Source organism: Mauremys reevesii, linkage group 4, assembly GCF_016161935.1.
Source record: "Mauremys reevesii isolate NIE-2019 linkage group 4, ASM1616193v1, whole genome shotgun sequence".
In the NCBI taxonomy this organism is placed as follows: domain Eukaryota; kingdom Metazoa; phylum Chordata; order Testudines; family Geoemydidae; genus Mauremys; species Mauremys reevesii.
Window position 1 is genome coordinate 49,245,357 of NC_052626.1, and position 17,284 is coordinate 49,262,640.

Genomic DNA, 17,284 nt, shown 5'->3' on the forward strand with positions numbered 1-17,284 from the left:
CTCTAACAAGCCTCATATCCAGAGTTAAAATAAGCCCTTGCACAGGAAAGTTGTCCTGCAACACTGAATTGGTGGTTAGACCCCAGAAAAGTTCAAAGAGGGCAGTGCTGTTTAACTTTCTTCTGATGGAGATATTTCTCATGGGTTCATGAGGCACATGTTGGGGAGCCCACCTGAGCCACCTCCAGATACAAAGGACTTGACTCTTCAGCTAAATGTATTGGAAGTAAGAGGAATCAGGCCAGCTTGTATAGTATTCTACAAAATCCACCATGGAGATGTTAATCACCTTTCAAGATACCCTCTTTACTATGCAGGATCAGGCCATGATTGTCCAGCTCTTTTCTTTCTTTGGATTCTGTTTTTCTTTGAGGGACTGATAGATTTTTTACATACTCTACATATTATCTAAAAGAATTGAACAAAATTATAATTCATTATATTGTACAACTGCAGTGTATAAAATGGATTTGAAGTTTTGAAATGGAAAAATATCTCGTATTCTTTTGAACTTTTCTCCTTTTAATTTTATTTCCCTAAAAGTAGTTTGGTTTTTATTAAAATTCTATTTATTGTAGTATTTTCTGACCGAAATTACAGCTACATTTTCTCATAGAATAGATCTTAAGATCAGAAGGGATGGTTATGATAATCTAATCTGATCTCCTGCATAACATAGGCAATAGATCATCCAGTCTGACAACAATTATATACAGCAAATGTCAGCGATATTTAAAGCTTTCTTGGAGTAGGAGAATCTCACTGAAGAGGAAAAGAGAAAACTAAGAAAATAAATCATTTTTCAGATTTTAAAATGAAGACTCTAGTAACAGTAGATTTGAGTAGTATTTTAAAAGTGTATTTCCCACAGGACATCAAAAATGCTGTGTTAGACTTAAAAAAAAAAAAATCAATCTAACCGAGTCCTTTTCAGGATTTTTAGAAAAGATGCTTTTACCGCTTGCTACTGTTGTCATAGTCAATAAGTATTCTTGTCTCTTAACTGGTATGGCTTTTTGCAAGATACAAAACTGATGCATAAATTACTAAACTCAATATTAAACAGTAATAATTTTTGAATTTTAGTCTGTGTGGGCCTAGAAAGATTGGGAATAATATTAATCCTGTATTCGTTATATAGACTTTTTTCTATTTAGAGCTGATGCAAAAGCTACAATTACAACAGAAGAAAAACTTGCTTTTGCAGGTTTAGATGGTACTGAGATTTGATTTGGTATCCTGAATACCTTTCTGGAAAGCTGGATCATAAAAGCTAAAAAGGAGATATTAAATAATTTCCCCCCAGATATTATATGAAATACCAATATATTTACGTTGGTTAGTTTCTACACAAATATTGTTTGTCTCTTTAGTTCTGTAGCCTATAAACATGAAGAATTGTGATGGATACTGGTTCACTGGAAAACTTTCCAGTGGCATTTTATATTTTGTTTCTCACTTGTTAGTAAATTTTAAAAAAACATGCCAGAAATTAGAAACCATTTGGCAAATAGGCTTTCTTTACTAAATTTCTGTGCCTTTTTTGCAGACTCCTTGGTTTTGTCTCAGTGTTATTGATATAGCTCTCAAAATTCTGTTTGGTGTTGCAGAGCTAGCAATGGATGCTTAATTTTTTGTATCTCCAGCAAAATGGTACTTACTTAAATCCATGTCCTAAACACTTCAGTCTTCAAACACTAACATACAGTATATAATTTTATATACAAGATCAGTAAAGTTACTACATGGATTTTTTTGTATGTTTTTGTTTTTAGCTGCCAGCCAATAAAGATGCCTTTCGGAAGACATGGAATCCTAAGTATACGCTACGCAGCCATTTTGATGGAGTGCGAACATTAGCTTTTCATCCTGTAGAGCCTGTGCTGGTTACAGCCTCTGAGGACCATACTTTAAAACTTTGGAACTTACAGAAAACAGTTCCTGCCAAAAAGCAAGTATATGGTGGTTTTCTTTTTTTTAAGCTTGTTGTATATGTTGTTGTCTGAGTTGTCTCTCTAAAATCTTTTTTTCATTATATTCAGTTTCATAACATTTTAACAGATAGTTTAGTATAATCACCTTTCTGTTTTTGTTTTTTTTCAGGAGTGCCTCTTTAGATGTAGAACCTATCTACACGTTTAGGGCCCACATGTAAGTGTTTGCCAGTTAATACTTCAGAAGCAGCCATTGCCACTCATTACGGATTCAGTAAAATGTTTAGACTGAAAGATCACAATTTTATTAACATTATTTATACATGGTGCCAAAAATGCGCATAATTGTTTATAAATCGAGTAAAAACTGTCTCTGTCCTGAGGAATGCACTGTCAAGATAAAAGAATGACGACGACAACAGGAGATAACAAATGTAGAAGGCTTAAGGGGAAGGGACAGAGGATGTGGAAGAAGACACTGAAATTGTGCTGTAATGAAGACTGCTGGGTTTTTTTATACAATATGTAAAGTCTGCTTTAAGTGGATTTTGAGAAGAAGCATAGGAGGTGAGGGTGGAGGTTTAGTAGATGGATTTAGGAAGGAAGCTTCACATATAGGGAGTTGCATGAAAAAGGTTACAGAGGGCAGGCATGGGTTGAGTGAAGAGAGTGGATGGGAAGAAGAACAAAATGAGATCAAGCGTAGATGTTGGAAGGATCTAAATTGCGCAGGTCCTTGAAAGTGAGAATGACAAATCCAAATTCAGTGCAAAAGGCAACAATGGGTTTACAAAAGGGATCTCAGGTGAGTTAGTTTGGACATAGGTATCAGTTGTTTTCACGACAGAGTTTTGAATAAGATAGCTGTTGGGAGTGAAGCAAATGTCCAGTTGGGGGAGAGTTGAATTAATAAAGATGGATTATGATCAAAGCCTGATCAAGACTTCAGCCAGAAGATCTGCGATGCCAAACCAGACCTTCTTTCCCATGCGTCTTGAGTTTACCTATTTTTGTGTTTGGATGGGTGTCTCATCTGAGATGCATCATGAAACCTATTCCCACTTCCCATATCGCAATCGAAGTTTTGGGAAGAGGGGCTAGTGCAAACTGGTTTACCCCAAAAGGGACTCTTGTCCATCAAGTTGTGACAGTAAACTCACTAGAACAAAATAAGCCAGTGCAAGCTGTCAGCTGCTTTGTAAAGCAGCTGATCCAGCATTTATAAAAAACATGCTGTCAGATCACTGAATTGTTGCACAGCTACTTGAGACCCAGTCAACTAACCCTGGCTTCTGACTCAGCAGAATAAACTAGAGGAAGGCAAAACAAAATAACTCAGCATGGTGTTGATGCACTGAGGGGAAATTCCTTTCTCTTGGGTATGGCAGTCAAGAATAACCAGTCCTACATCCAGCAACTACAAGCTTCAAAGTAATGCTCTGAGGGGAAGATGTGGAAAACTTTCTGCTTCTGAAAATGGCATATGCTTCTTTCCCATCCAGAAATACTTATGGATTGTCCTTCCCTCTGACAGAATAATTTAGGTGGTAAAATAAATCTCCAGTCCCATGCTAGCCCACAAAGGAGGCAAGCCTGTGGCCCCAGGACCTGCCCCTGTGCTAGGTCAGACAAGTACAGTTGTTCTTGTGAGAATTGCAAGGGTCAGAACTGCTTAGGCACATTCTAATCTTGGGGGAAACTCTGTGCCAAAAAATAAAATTTTTTGCATATTATATTTGTCAAAATAATGCAATATAAACATGCCGGTTTCAATTATTTTGGTAATTTATTTAAACTACAATACACTGGATGGAGAATTGGAGCATTGGAGAAAATCCCCAAACCCCCTTTGTCTAAAGTAGCTAGCTAGGTTTGACCCTTGATTTCTAGTTATTAGTCAACAAATATATGCAGCCATATGCTCAGTGTTACATCATAGGCAACTGAAGAGTAAATGAGGGTTGGGGAATCAAAATCACAATTTATATTGGCTACTGACCATCTCCAGAAAGGTCAGTAGTAAACATGGAGCACGTTTTGATAGGAACATTTTTCAGTCCAAAAATTTAGCCCAGTTCTAATCACTGAAGCTTCATAAGCATTTATAAAACCATACTGTCATTTACAGTAAGGCTCCTTTATACAACTTTGGCAATGTAAAGGACCCTTAAAATTTTTACACCTGTTCTATGCTCCACAATCTCCTTTGGAATTCACTAAGAATGGGAACAGTATGTTAACAACAAAGAGAACAACTAAGCAGGCAGGCTGCTACATTATGCTCTACCTGAGTGGACAGAGCCTGCCTCATTCCTACCTCCAAACATCCTGAAGCCCCAGCCCTCCATGATGTGCATGCTGCAATAGCAAGCCAAAGGGACAATCTCTCTCATTCACTCACTTCCATGCCTGCTCAGCCCGCCCATGTCCTCCAGTGATGATTGACATCTCCTCTGGCTATAATGGCTGGCAGGGAGGAGCAAGTGACTGCTCTTTCAGCTTCCCTTTGCTTCCCCGTAGAAGTCATTCTTCTGCGGGGAAACAAAGAAATCTGCAGATGACATGAATTCTGCTCCTGCACAGAGGCACAGAATTGCCCCAGGAGGAACATTCTGAGGAACTCAGCAGATGAGATCTTGCGAATCTCTATAATATATCTCAGCAGTTCTCAAACTGTAGGTCGGGACCCCAAAGCAGGTCGCAATCCCATTTTAATGGGGTTGCCAGGGCTGGCGTTAGACTTGCTGGGGTCCAGAGCCAAAGCCCCACGGCTTCGGCTCAGGCTTCGGTCCCCCCATCTGGGGTCGCGTAGTAATTTTTGTTGTAAGAAGGGGCTCGTGGTTTAGTGAAGTTTGGGAACCCCTGAATATCTGTACAGAAAGGTAGATGGCATACTGTTATGGATAGTTGTCATTGTTTCCAGTGTATTACCTGTTCTGTGTTTTTTGTTTTGGTTTGGTTTTTTAAAGGAGAAAAAAATTGGGGGTATTTCTAGATAGCTTGTGGATTTTTTGATTTTTATTATTTTATGACAGTCAGTTACTCTTCAAAAGTGGTGTAATGGATGTAGACTTCTTTCTTTTTCAATGTTGTTTATCCCCAGTCTCTCCTATCTCAAAACAGTAAATGCAGTAAACCTATTGCACTATTATAAAGGTTATTGCCTAAACTGATGGACAAGATAATCCAAAATTAAAAGTGAAACTACATTTGTGTCTGGGTCCTGCAGCATTTCTGTGTCTGAAATAATCTAGAGACTTTGTGTAGGGCTTCAGATTTGTTATAGCATTTTTTTTTTAATCAAAAGTCACAGAAAAGTCATGATGTATGATTTTTTTGTAGTAGAAATCATGGGTTTAGGAGGAAATGGTGTGTGAAATCATGGACACACTTTTTGAAAATGGGGGGGGACCATGTAGGAGGGTCGCATTCTGTCCCCGGGGGGAGGGAGCATGTTACAGAGCAAGTCCACCTCGCACTCATCCCACAGTGGTGGCTCCTGTCCTGTGGGGCTGGCCCAGCTCCCTGCTCCTGTCTTCATTTCTTGCCACAGTGTGCAGGCAGGGCCCTGCCGCCTTTCCCCCCTTTCCTGGCCCTGGAAGGATTGTAATAGATGAAGTTGATTCTTCCCCCAATATTATGGGAGACAGGTGGGGACTGTGCCAAGAAATGAAGTGAAGCTTCCCAGTGTCCCTGGTCTGTGTGGTGATGGCAGCCAACATTTTCCCTCATAGGATCACAGAATTGAAGGGCTGGAAGGCACCTGTGAAAGTAATATAGTCCAGCCCCCTGAGCTGAGGCAGCACCAAGTAAACCTAGATCATCCTTGATAGGTGTTTGTCCAGCCTGTTCTTGAAAACCTCCAATGATGGGGATTCCAATCTCCTTTAGAAGCCTATTCCAGAACTTAACTACCTTTATTATTTGAAAGTGTTTTCTAATATCTAACCTAAATCTCCTTTGCTGCAGATTACATCCATTACTAGTTGTCCTGCCTTCAATGGATATGGAGCACAATTTATCACCATCTTCTTTATAACAGACTTTAACATATTTGAAGACTGTTATCAAGTCCCTCCTCAGTCTTCTTTTCTCACGACTTAAACATGCCCAGTTTTTTTTTAACTTTTTCTCATCGGTCAGGTTTTCTAAACCTTTTATCATTTGTTACTCTCCCCTGGACTCTCACCAGTTTGTCCACATCTTTCCTAAAGTGTAGTTCCCAAAACTGGACACAGTATGCCAGCCGAGGGCTCACCACTGCCAAGTAGAGGGGGGGAACAGTTATCTCCTGTGTCTCATGAATGACGCACCTGTTAAAGCACCCCAAAATAATATTAGCCTTTTTTTGCAACTGCATCACATTGTTGTTGACAGTTTGTGATTCTCTGTAACCCCCAGATTATTTTCAGAAGTACTACCAACTAGCCAGTTATTCCCTGTTTTGTAGTATGCATTTCAACCAGTTGTGCCACCTACCTTATAGTAATTTAATCTAGACCACATTTCCTTAGTTTGCTTATTAGAATGTCATTTGGAATGGTGTCGAAAGTCTCACTTAAATTAAGATCTGTCACATCTACTGTTCCCCTTTCTGCCAGGGCAGTAACCCTGTCAGAGAAGGAAATTAGGTTGGTTTAGCATGGTTTATTCTTGACAAATCCATCCTGGCTATTTCTTATAAGCTCCTTTGAGAGCTTGCAAATTGATTGTTTAATTTGTTCCAGTATTTTACCAGGTATTGAAGTTAGGCTGACTGGTCAGTAATTCCCTGGGTCCTCTTTGTTTCTCTTTTTAAAAGATTGGTATTATGCTTGCCCTTCTGCAATCCTCTGGGAGCTCACCTACCTTCCACAAGTTCTTGAAGATAATTGCTAACAATTCCAAGATTGCATTAGCCTAGTTCCTTAAGTACCAGAGGATGAATTTCATCTGACCCTGTCGACTTGTATACATCTAACTTATCTAAATAATCTTTAACCTGTTTCCCTCTTTCGGCTTTCATTCCTTCCCCTTTGTTGTTGTTAATTGAGTATCTGGTCACCCTTAACCTTTTTAATGAAGGCTGAAGCAAAATAGACATTAACATTGCAGCTTTCTTGATGTCATCAGTTATTAGCTCTCTTCACCAGCTTCAACCACTCTATTTCCCTAGAATTTTATGTAATACATTAAATCTTAATAGAAATATTTGTAGGTAAGATTATTTCTGTGGAGTGTGAGGTTTTTATGCCATTGGTTTCAAGCACCATTAATAAAGTTGCAAAGGAAACATCTTAATAGAATCATTTTACTATTTCATTAGAAATTAAACTTTGCAGATGAATGCAATGGTTTTCAGTTGTCTTGTGTTTTATAAACACATGCTTTTACAATTTTCATTTCTGCTCTGTACTTTAGCCAGTAGTAAAAATTTTTTTTTCTTTTAACAGTGGACCTGTATTGTCATTGGCAATTAGTTCTAACGGAGAACAGTGTTTTAGTGGTGGCATTGATGCAACCATCCAGTGGTGGAATATGCCTAGCCCTAATGTGGATCCTTATGATACATATGGTAAGTGTCTTCTGGGAATGAAAGATTGTCAGCATATAGACTTTGATGAGACTTTTAATACTATTATTGTTTGATTCTAAAGTGGTTCTGAAAGCTCATGAAGAGCTTTTATTAAAAAACAAGTCACAGGTTATCTGAATTACTACAAACAAATCTTTATTAATGTGCTTTTGGGTATGTCTGTATTGCAGTCACAGGGTGTGATTGCAGCTCAAGTAAACATAGCTAGATTACAACTGGCTCAGGTATCTTGGGTACTGGAGCAGGGAAGCTGTAGTGGCTCACACTTCTGTGTGGGCTAGCCTGACAAGTAATTCCCCTGGGTTCTGAGTGGGCTTGTGTAGCCTGTGCTGACGCGCACACTGCTGTAGCTTCACTGTTCTGGTACCCAAGTTAAGTAGATTAAAGCTAGCTCAGGTATGTCTACTTGAGCTGCACTTGTACTGTGATTACAGTATAGATATATCATTTGTGTTGTGTATTCTGAAGGTGGGATATGTGCATGTTGTACATCAAATGTATAAGTATGACAAAGTATTTTATCTCATTCTCTGATAACTTTTAGTTCCCCAGATAAAGAGGCTTATACCCTTTCTTCCAGTACAGATATTGTAGCTTATTTTTGTTCTAAAGCTATTGATGGGCTTTCTGAGGCCTTGGCTACACTGGAGAGTTGCAGCGCTGGTAGTGGCTTTACAGCGCTGCAACTTACTCCCCGTCCACACTGGCAAGGCACATACAGCGCTGTATCTCCCTGGCTACAGCGCTGGCTGTACTCCACTTCGGCCTGGGGAATAACGACTGCCGTGCTGGTGCTGCAGTGCTGGAGTGCCAGTGTAAACAGTGATTACGCTGTAACTGACCTCTGGAATTTTCCCATAATGCTTTTAACTAAAGAACTCTCTTTGTTTTGTTGTGATGCCTCTTTGTTATGTTGTGAACTCGGGGCTCCCGGAGCTGCTTATCTAAAAAACAAACACAGCTACTGTTAGCTGTGAATGAGGCAGGCAGGGGGATGAATGTCCACAGCTAGTGTTTGTTTGAGGAGAGAAACAGCATGGTGGGGGGTGAGGGGGGGGGAAGGGAGTCCGTCGGAGCAGCTGCTTATCTGGTCTGAAGGCTATTTGCATTCAAGAGTGAATGAGCGGTGGGGGAAGTGGTCGGAATTTGCAAGGCAGGGAGCTGACACAGTGTCGGCTCCAAAAATCCACTCTCTCCCTCCCCCCCACGCTCCCTGTCACACTCCACCCCACCCCCCTCTTTTGAAAAGCACGTTGCAGTCACTTGAACGCTGGGATAGCTGCCCATAATGCACCACTCCCAACACGGCTGCAAATGTGGCCACACTGCAGCGCTGGTAGCTGTCAGTGTGGCCACACTGCAGCGCTTTCCCTACACTGCTGTACAAAGACAGCTTTAACTCCCAGCGCTGTACAGCTGCAAGTGTAGCCAAACCCTTTGTGAGACAAGTGCTTAATATATGTGCCTTAGTTTTCCACCTGTAAAATCAGGGTAATTCTTGCTCACTTTTTGTGTAGTGATTTGAGATCCTTGGATAGAAAGTGGTATAGAAACACAGAACTTTTAAAACTGTTTTCTAAGTTCTACTGAACTGTCATGAAAATTATCAAGTGTACATAAAGATATATTTACCTTTCTTTCTTCCTTCCAGTCACAGGAAATGTGCCTTTAATTTTTTTGGTTTTGTTTCTTTTGTGGTGGTGGTGTTAAAAGCTTTTTATCATCTTACACATGATCTGTGTAGATTTTACACACTGAAAACAGTACCACTATCTTGAACTAATTAATATCTTCAATATCTGATATTTAAAATCACTCCTATTCCAAAGTCACTCTTAAGATAATTTTAAATGCTTGTTCATCAAAATGGTATGTATTTTAATGTCCAACTTAATATCTTTATGAACACTGGATAATTTTAATGACAGTTCAGTAGAACTTAGAAAACAGTTTTAAAAGTTCTGTGTTTCTATAGCACTTTCTATCCAAGGATCTCAGCAGGGGGGATGCCTCATTCTCTGATAACTATCTCTGCTGGTGCCTGGTCAGGGAGACCCGCAGGCAGCTGTGGGGAGCCCAGCAGAGTCGTGGACCCTCCACCTACCCTCGGCCAGGCAGGTAGCTTTGGGGGTGGGGACAAGGCTGGGGCTGCTCTAACCCCCCCCCCCCCCCCGCACCGCGGGCAGATGGAAGGTCCACCGCGGCTCCCCAGCTGCGCTCCATGCTGGCCTGAGTGGAGGTAGACCTGTGGACCTGCCCGGGGACTGCTCCAAATCCCTGCTCAGAGCTGTCTGCCCATCTCTTACCATGGCCGGGCTGCAGCTCCAAGCCGGGTCAGGGGGAGACGCGCTGGGAGCTGTGGGGAGCCGCAGCGGACCCTCCACCTACCCTGGGTGGAGGGCCTGAGCAGCCCCTGCCCAGGGCAGGTGAAGGGATCCAAGTTCTACAGCTACAAGATCAATACCAATTTCTTCAGCTTCCTCATCCATGGTACCATCAGATGTATTGGAATCACCTCTACAGGCGCATGCTGACATTCCATTGTTGGTACTGTGTATGCGTGAATCATTGGTATCTATTGAACATCTGACTGCAAGATCTGGCACTCCCTTAATGAAGACTCCTCAAGCCTAACTGGCGTAGGGTCAGAAAAAAACTGGGTCCATCTGTGAGCAGCCCCATATTTAGGATGGAAGCATTGTTTTGGGAACCCTGAGTGAATTTTTCTTAAGGCTTGTCAGAAGAATGCCAGCTGGAGAGGCAGGTTTTGTTAGATATTTCTAGCTTCTTTCTGAATTACATTTTTCATTAAAAGAACGAGGAGTCCTTGTGGTACCACCAAGGGAGGAAAAATAACTTCCCCCCACTGTTACTCATACCTTCTTGTCAACTGTCTGAAATGGGCTACTCTCATTACCACTTCAAAAGTTATTTTTCTTCCCTTGGTATCTTGCTGTTAATTGAATTGTCTTGTTAGACTGACCTCACACTTGGTAAGACAACCCCCATCCTTTCATGTATTTATACCTGCTCCTGTATTTTCCACTCCATGCATCTGATGAAGTGGGTTCTAGCCTATGAAAGCTTATGTCCAAATAAATTTGTTAGTCTATAAAGTGCCACAAGGACTACTTGTTTTTGCTGATACAGACTAACACAGCTACCACTCTGGAACCTTTCATTAAAAGATTACTGTATCCATGCCACTCACTTTGTTCCTTCCCTCCCTGTCCTTTTCTGCTCCCTCATAAATAAATAATGCCATAGGGCAGGTCATGCCCAAATCTGATATGAAGGAAGTTTAAAAGTATATTGGAGAAGGAGGGGAAGAGGAAGAAAGGATATATTTTCCTGGAGCCACTCACCCCAAAGCAGAAAGGAAGCCTCCAAGAGCTCTTTCATGTCATTTTTTTGGTGAGGAGGTTGGCACTGGGGATAAATACCCTTCTACACGAGAAGCCTAGAGCTGTCAGGTTTGTGAAAAGGGAGAGCCTGGTAAAAGAAGCTGCTAGAGCTCGGGTCTTTTCTTCTCCCTCTCTCCCAGCTACAAACAAGGCCCATTTCAGCTTCTCTGCTCCCTATAACTGGACATCCCTTTGAAACATCACAGGAGCAGAGAAGAGCATCAGGCTGTGTCTGGCCAGCCCCTTCTGTTGTCTTAAAGAAAAATTGCCTTACTTATATCCATTTAATTCCATTTTACTCATTTGTCATGGCGAACAGCTGAGGTGCCTTCAGCCATGGAAATTAATTTATATTATACTATTGATTAAAGATGGAAGTGCCTGCAATCCAGATCAATGAGTAACTGCTACCTAACTTATCATCTGGTTGGCTCTATGGAACTATTATTAAAATAGTATGGTAACTATGGAACTATTATTAAAATAGTAATTCTTTCTGTACATCAGAGTTACATAAGAACATAAGAATGGCCGTACTGGGTCAGACCAAAGGTCCATCTAGCCCAGTATCTGTCTACCGTCAGTGGCCAATGCCAGGTGCCCCAGAGGGAGTGAACCTAACAGGCAATGATCAAATGATCTCTCTCCTGCCATCCATCTCCATCCTCTGATGAACAGAGGCTAGGGACACCATTCTTACCCATCCTAGCTAATAGCCATTTATGGACTTAGCCACCATGAATTTATCCAGTCCCCTTTTAAACATTGTTATAGTCCTAGCCTTCACAACCTCCTCAGGTAAGGAGTTCCACAAGTTGACTGTGCGCTGCGTGAAGAAGAACTTCCTTTTATTTGTTTTAAACCTGCTGCCTATTAATTTCATTTGGTGACCCCTAGTTCTTGTATTATGGGAATAAGTAAATAACTTTTCCTTATCCACTTTCTCAACATCACTCATGATTTTATATACCTCTATCATATCCCCCCTTAGTCTTCTCTTTTCCAAGCTGAAGAGTCCTAGCCTCTTTAATCTTTCCTCGTATGGGACCCTCTCCAAACCCCTAATCATTTTAGTTGCCCTTTTCTGAACCTTTTCTAGTGCTAGAATATCTTTTTTGAGGTGAGGAGACCACATCTGTACACAGTATTCGAGATGTGGGCGTACCATGGATTTATATAAGGGCAATAATATATTCTCAGTCTTATTTTCTATCCCCTTTTTAACGATTCCTAACATCCTGTTTGCTTTTTTGACCGCCTCTGCACACTGCGTGGACATCTTCAGAGAACTATCCACGATGACGCCAAGATCTTTTTCCTGACTCATTGTAGCTAAATTAGCCCCCATCATGTTGTATGTATAGTTGAGGTTATTTTTTCCAATGTGCATTACTTTACATTTATCCACATTAAATTTCATTTGCCATTTTGTTGCCCAATCACTTAGTTTTGTGAGATCTTTTTGAAGTTCTTCACAATCTGCTTTGGTCTTAACTATCTTGAGTAGTTTAGTATCATCTGCAAACTTTGCCACCTCACTGTTTACCCCTTTCTCCAGATCATTTATGAATAAATTGAATAGGATTGGTCCTAGGACTGACCCTTGGGGAACACCACTAGTTACACCTCTCCATTCTGAGAATTTGCCATTAATTCCTACCCTTTGTTCCCTGTCCTTTAACCAGTTCTCAATCCATGAAAGGACCTTCCCCTTTATCCCATGACAACTTAATTTACGTAAGAGCCTTTGGTGAGGGACCTTGTCAAAGGCTTTCTGGAAATCTAAGTACACTGTCCACCGGATCCCCCTTGTCCACATGTTTGTTGACCCCTTCAAAGAACTCTAATAGATTAGTAAGACATGATTTCCCTTTACAGAAACCATGTTGACTGTTGCTCAACAGTTTATGTTTTTCTATGTGTCTGACAATTTTAACTATTGTTTCAACTAATTTGCCCGGTACCGACATTATACTTACCGGTCTGTAATTGCCGGGATCACCCCTAGAGCCCTTTTTAAATATTGGCGTTACATTAGCTAACTTCCAGTCATTGGGTACCGAAGCCGATTTAAAGGACAGGTTACAAACCTTAGTTAATAGTTCCGCAACTTTACATTTGAGTTCTTTCAGAACTCTTGGGTGAATGCCATTTGGTCCCGGTGACTTGTTAATGTTGAGTTTATCAATTAATTCCAAAACCTCCTCTAGTGACACTTCAATCTGTGACAGTTCCTCAGATTTGTCACCTTCAAAAGCCAGCTCAAGTTTGGGAATCTCCCTAACATCCTCAGCCGTGACGACTGAAGCAAAGAATCCATTTAGTTTGTCCGCAATGACTTTATCGTCTTTAAGCGCTCCTTTTGTATTTTGATCGTCAAGGGGCCCCACTGGTTGTTTAGCAGGCTTCCTGCTTCTGATGTACTTAAAAAACATTTTGTTATTACCTTTAGAGTTTTTGGCTAGCCGTTCTTCAAACTCCTCTTTGGCTTTTCTTATTACACTCTTGCACTTAAGTTGGCAGTGTTTGTGCTCCTTTCTATTTGCCTCACTAGGATTTGACTTTCACCTTTTAAAGGAAGTCTTTTTATCTCACTGCTTCTTTTACATGGTTAAGCCACGGTGGCTCTTTTTTAGTTCTTTTACTGTGTTTCTTAATTTGGGGTATACATTGAAGTTGGGCCTCTATTATGGTGTCTTTAAAAAGGGCCCATGCAACTTGCAGGGATTTCACTTTAGTCACTGTACCTTTTAACTTTTGTCTAACTAACCCCCTCATTTTTGTATAGTTCCCCCTTTTGAAATTAAATGCCACAGTGTTGGGCAGTTGAGGTGTTCTTCCCACCACAGGGATGTTGAATGCTATTGTATTATGGCCACTATTTCCAAGCGGTCTTGCTATAGTTACCTCTTGGACCAGAACCTGCGCTCCACTCAGGATTAAATCTAGAGTTGCCTCTCCCCTTGTGGGTTCCCGTACTAGCTGCTCCATGAAGCAGTCATTTAAAGTATTGAGAAATTTTATCTCTGCATTTCGTCCTGAAGTGAAATGTTCCCTGTCAATATGGGGATAATTGAAATCCCCCACTATTATTGGGTTCTTAATTTTGATAGCCTCTCTAATTTCCCTTAGCATTTCATCATCACAATTACTGTCCTGGTTAGGTGGTCGATAATAGATCCCTAATGTTATATTTTTACTAGAGCATGAAATTTCTATCCATAGAGATTCTATGGAACATGTGGATTCGCTTAAGATTTTTACTTCATTTGAATCTACACTTTCTTTCACATATAGTGCCATTCCTTCCCCTGCACGACCTGTTCTGTCCTTCCGATATATTTTGTACCCCGGAATGATTGTGTCCCATTGATTGCTCTCAGTCCACCAGGTTTCTGTGGTGCCTATTATATCGATATCCTCCTTTATCACAAGGCACTCTAGTTCACCCATCTTATTATTTAGACTTCTGGCATTTCAGAAGGTGAATCATATATTATTATTATAGGTGTTATGAAAATGATGATTATTAATTTGCTTCCAGTAAAGCATATTATTGCGTGAAAACATTTACATTGATTTATCTAAAATATTCTTTGTACTAGCCCATTTTATTTTATAGAACATAGAGATTGAAATTAGGTTTCCAACCTCATCTACTGACTGACAACTAAATTAACACACACAATGTGTAAAATTACAAGTGTCTGCTTTGGAGACACTTTGTGGTTTTTGAGTTTACCTTAGGAATTATTTTGTACCTAGGTAAAAAGTTTTTTAGTATTTCTCATCTTCAGTAAAAAGCTTTAACTTATAACTTTGGAATTTTTTTTCCTTTCCAGAGCCAAACGTTCTAGCTGGCACATTAATTGCTCATACAGATGCAGTCTGGGGTCTTGCTTATAGTGGTATAAAGAATCATTTACTATCTTGCTCAGCAGATGGCACTATTAGATTATGGAATCCACCAGAAAAATTGCCCTGCATTTGCACTTACAATGGAGAAAAGGGTGAGTATGATGTTTGCGTTTTTTTAAAAAGGCATTTTTGTTTAAAAATTTGTGTGATGGGAAGGAGATAAGTTTGTTTCCTCAGTTTGCCCAAACCAAGTATCAACTTGCAGTATTTCTAGGACTAAAGGAAAACTTCCGGAGCTCCAAGGAAATGCAGCTGTGATGAACCTCTTAAGTGAAGCCTTCACTCCTTTCTACAGCCATTCATCCTTCCTCTTCAGATGCTAGCTCTTTAAGTGGAATGAGTTCTGCACAAATCTTAGCTGGTTTTGGCAATCTTACTTTTTAAAATTGCTGATTATTATTATTGCTGATAATTAAGGTAGCTGCTTTATGTCTTTTTACAGCATTTTGTAAAAACTCTAAAAGGAGTTTCTTTGGTAATTACTGTGAAAGAAAAATAGGAAAGATCATTTAAACCTTTTTAAGCCTATAAGATATCTTAAGGGTTTTATTTCTCCATCTAATCTTTTTTTTTCTTTTCTCCTTAGAACACGGAATACCTACATCGGTTGATTTTATAGGTTGTGATCCTGCTCATATGGTCACATCTTTTAGCACTGGCAGCACAGTCATTTATGATTTAGAAACATCCCAATCACTGGTAATACTCTCATCACAGATAGACTCTGGTAAGTTAATATGAATTAATTTTGTGTCTCATGCAGCTTAGATGTGTGCTCTTTCAAAAGCTTCAGTGTATGGTGAGCTACAAGAGCTTTATTCCTCTTTTTCTGTATTGCACAAATTCACATTTTAATTCTATTCTGACTTTTTCTTATTCTTTGATTGTCATGTGGAGATGTCAAATCATAGAAATAGGGGAGTAAATGAGGAAAAGTAACTTCCTTGGCAAAGGGAAATGTTTTCATCTTTGTGTTTTAAAAAAAAAAAGTTTGAGAGAATCTGGAATGATCTGAAGGATAAGGATGACGATAATTCAGAAAGGGTTACAGAGATGCTGAAAGTGACAGAACCTTGCCAAAAACCAAAAAATTTAACTAGTTTTTCAAGAACCATTTCCCTGAACTAAATATGAAGGAACAGAATTCTAACTACATAGGCATATGCATGAATATGTTAAGTGCAGGCATTATGGTTCTAACGCAAAAGAGAAAGTGTAGAATCAGTATGTCTTAATTGCTGACTCTCTCTGTCTTCTGGACCGGGAGGTTGAACACCAGGATCAGATCCAGTGCTGAGTGCAGTATAACATCAGTGTTGCCCTGTTGTAGGTGCCGGCATTTAAACCCCTTCTCAGTAAAATAAAGTTGAAAATCTAGTATTGTAGGAGGGCAACGTACTGCTTCATATGTAACAGCTCAGTTTGTCTAGTCTTTACCCCGATAGTATTTAATGGCTAGTATTAAGCACCCTGAGACAGCTAGATTATGAAAGAAACTATAGAGAATCATAGTCTATGTTATATTGGCCTTGATACTAAGATAGACGCCCATGTAAAGGGAGGAACATATCTCTTTGGTTAAGGATAAAAACTTAAATAGCTAAACATCGAAAGGGAAACCCAAAACTCCAGCGAAGTATCCTTTCACAAGGCAAATGATACACCAAGATATAGGAGAGACTATTTTAAAGACATTGTATGTATCATTAAGTAATTTAAGTAGAAATAAGACATTTGTGTAGTGCATAGGAAAAGAGAATCTAGTTAGTAGGTGAGGAGTCAGCTTATCTTTTTTGTGACACCCCTCCCCGCCTCCCATTACTACTACCATGAAATACAAACCTAATCTGTTCACCCTCTCTCTAAAGTATCTTTCATACATATAGCCCAATCACACAATTTTTATCTTCATAACACACTGATTAGAGTACATGTGGATTAGTCCCTGCCCTGTAAAGCCAGAGCACGTCACATGTATTTCTCTTCCATTACATATTTTATTCTAAAATGTCTCAATTTTCCTGACACTTGAAGTTCCATCCAATACGCTATTAATTCACTGGTTATTTTAAAATATGGTGTTTTCTTGGGCAATATTATTACTTGCTGACTGCATTTTTACTATTTATCCATCAAATATTTTACCTATAACTTTCTATCTTTTCAGGATTGCAGTCAAATAATCATATTAACAGGGTAGTAAGTCATCCTACACTTCCTGTAACAATTACAGCTCATGAAGATAGACACATCAAGTTTTTTGACAATAAAACGGGTAAGGATACTAAAAACCTAGTGCATTAAGCTGAGTAATGTTTAAAATAAATCTGGGTGGATATGGGAGGATCCTGCCACACAACTTGTTGCAGATCATAGCATAAATTTGTTGTTCCACTGTTACATGTTAGTATAAAAGAGACATTCCCCTTACAGTAGGAAAATATATAACTTTT

General features: G+C 39.8%; 1 protein-coding gene across 3 annotated transcripts in view; it reads left to right on the forward strand.

Moving 5' to 3' along the window:
* STRN3 (striatin 3) overlaps positions 1–17,284 on the forward strand; it is a 94,153-nt gene that overhangs the window by 71,611 nt on the left and 5,258 nt on the right. For all 3 annotated transcript variants that reach the window (XM_039534093.1, XM_039534094.1, XM_039534095.1), the window contains 6 exons: positions 1,776–1,951; positions 2,104–2,151; positions 7,367–7,488; positions 14,756–14,923; positions 15,418–15,558; positions 16,999–17,106. In XM_039534093.1, coding sequence (XP_039390027.1) covers positions 1,776–1,951; positions 2,104–2,151; positions 7,367–7,488; positions 14,756–14,923; positions 15,418–15,558; positions 16,999–17,106 — 763 coding nt within the window. The remainder of the gene's footprint in view (positions 1–1,775; positions 1,952–2,103; positions 2,152–7,366; positions 7,489–14,755; positions 14,924–15,417; positions 15,559–16,998; positions 17,107–17,284) is intronic.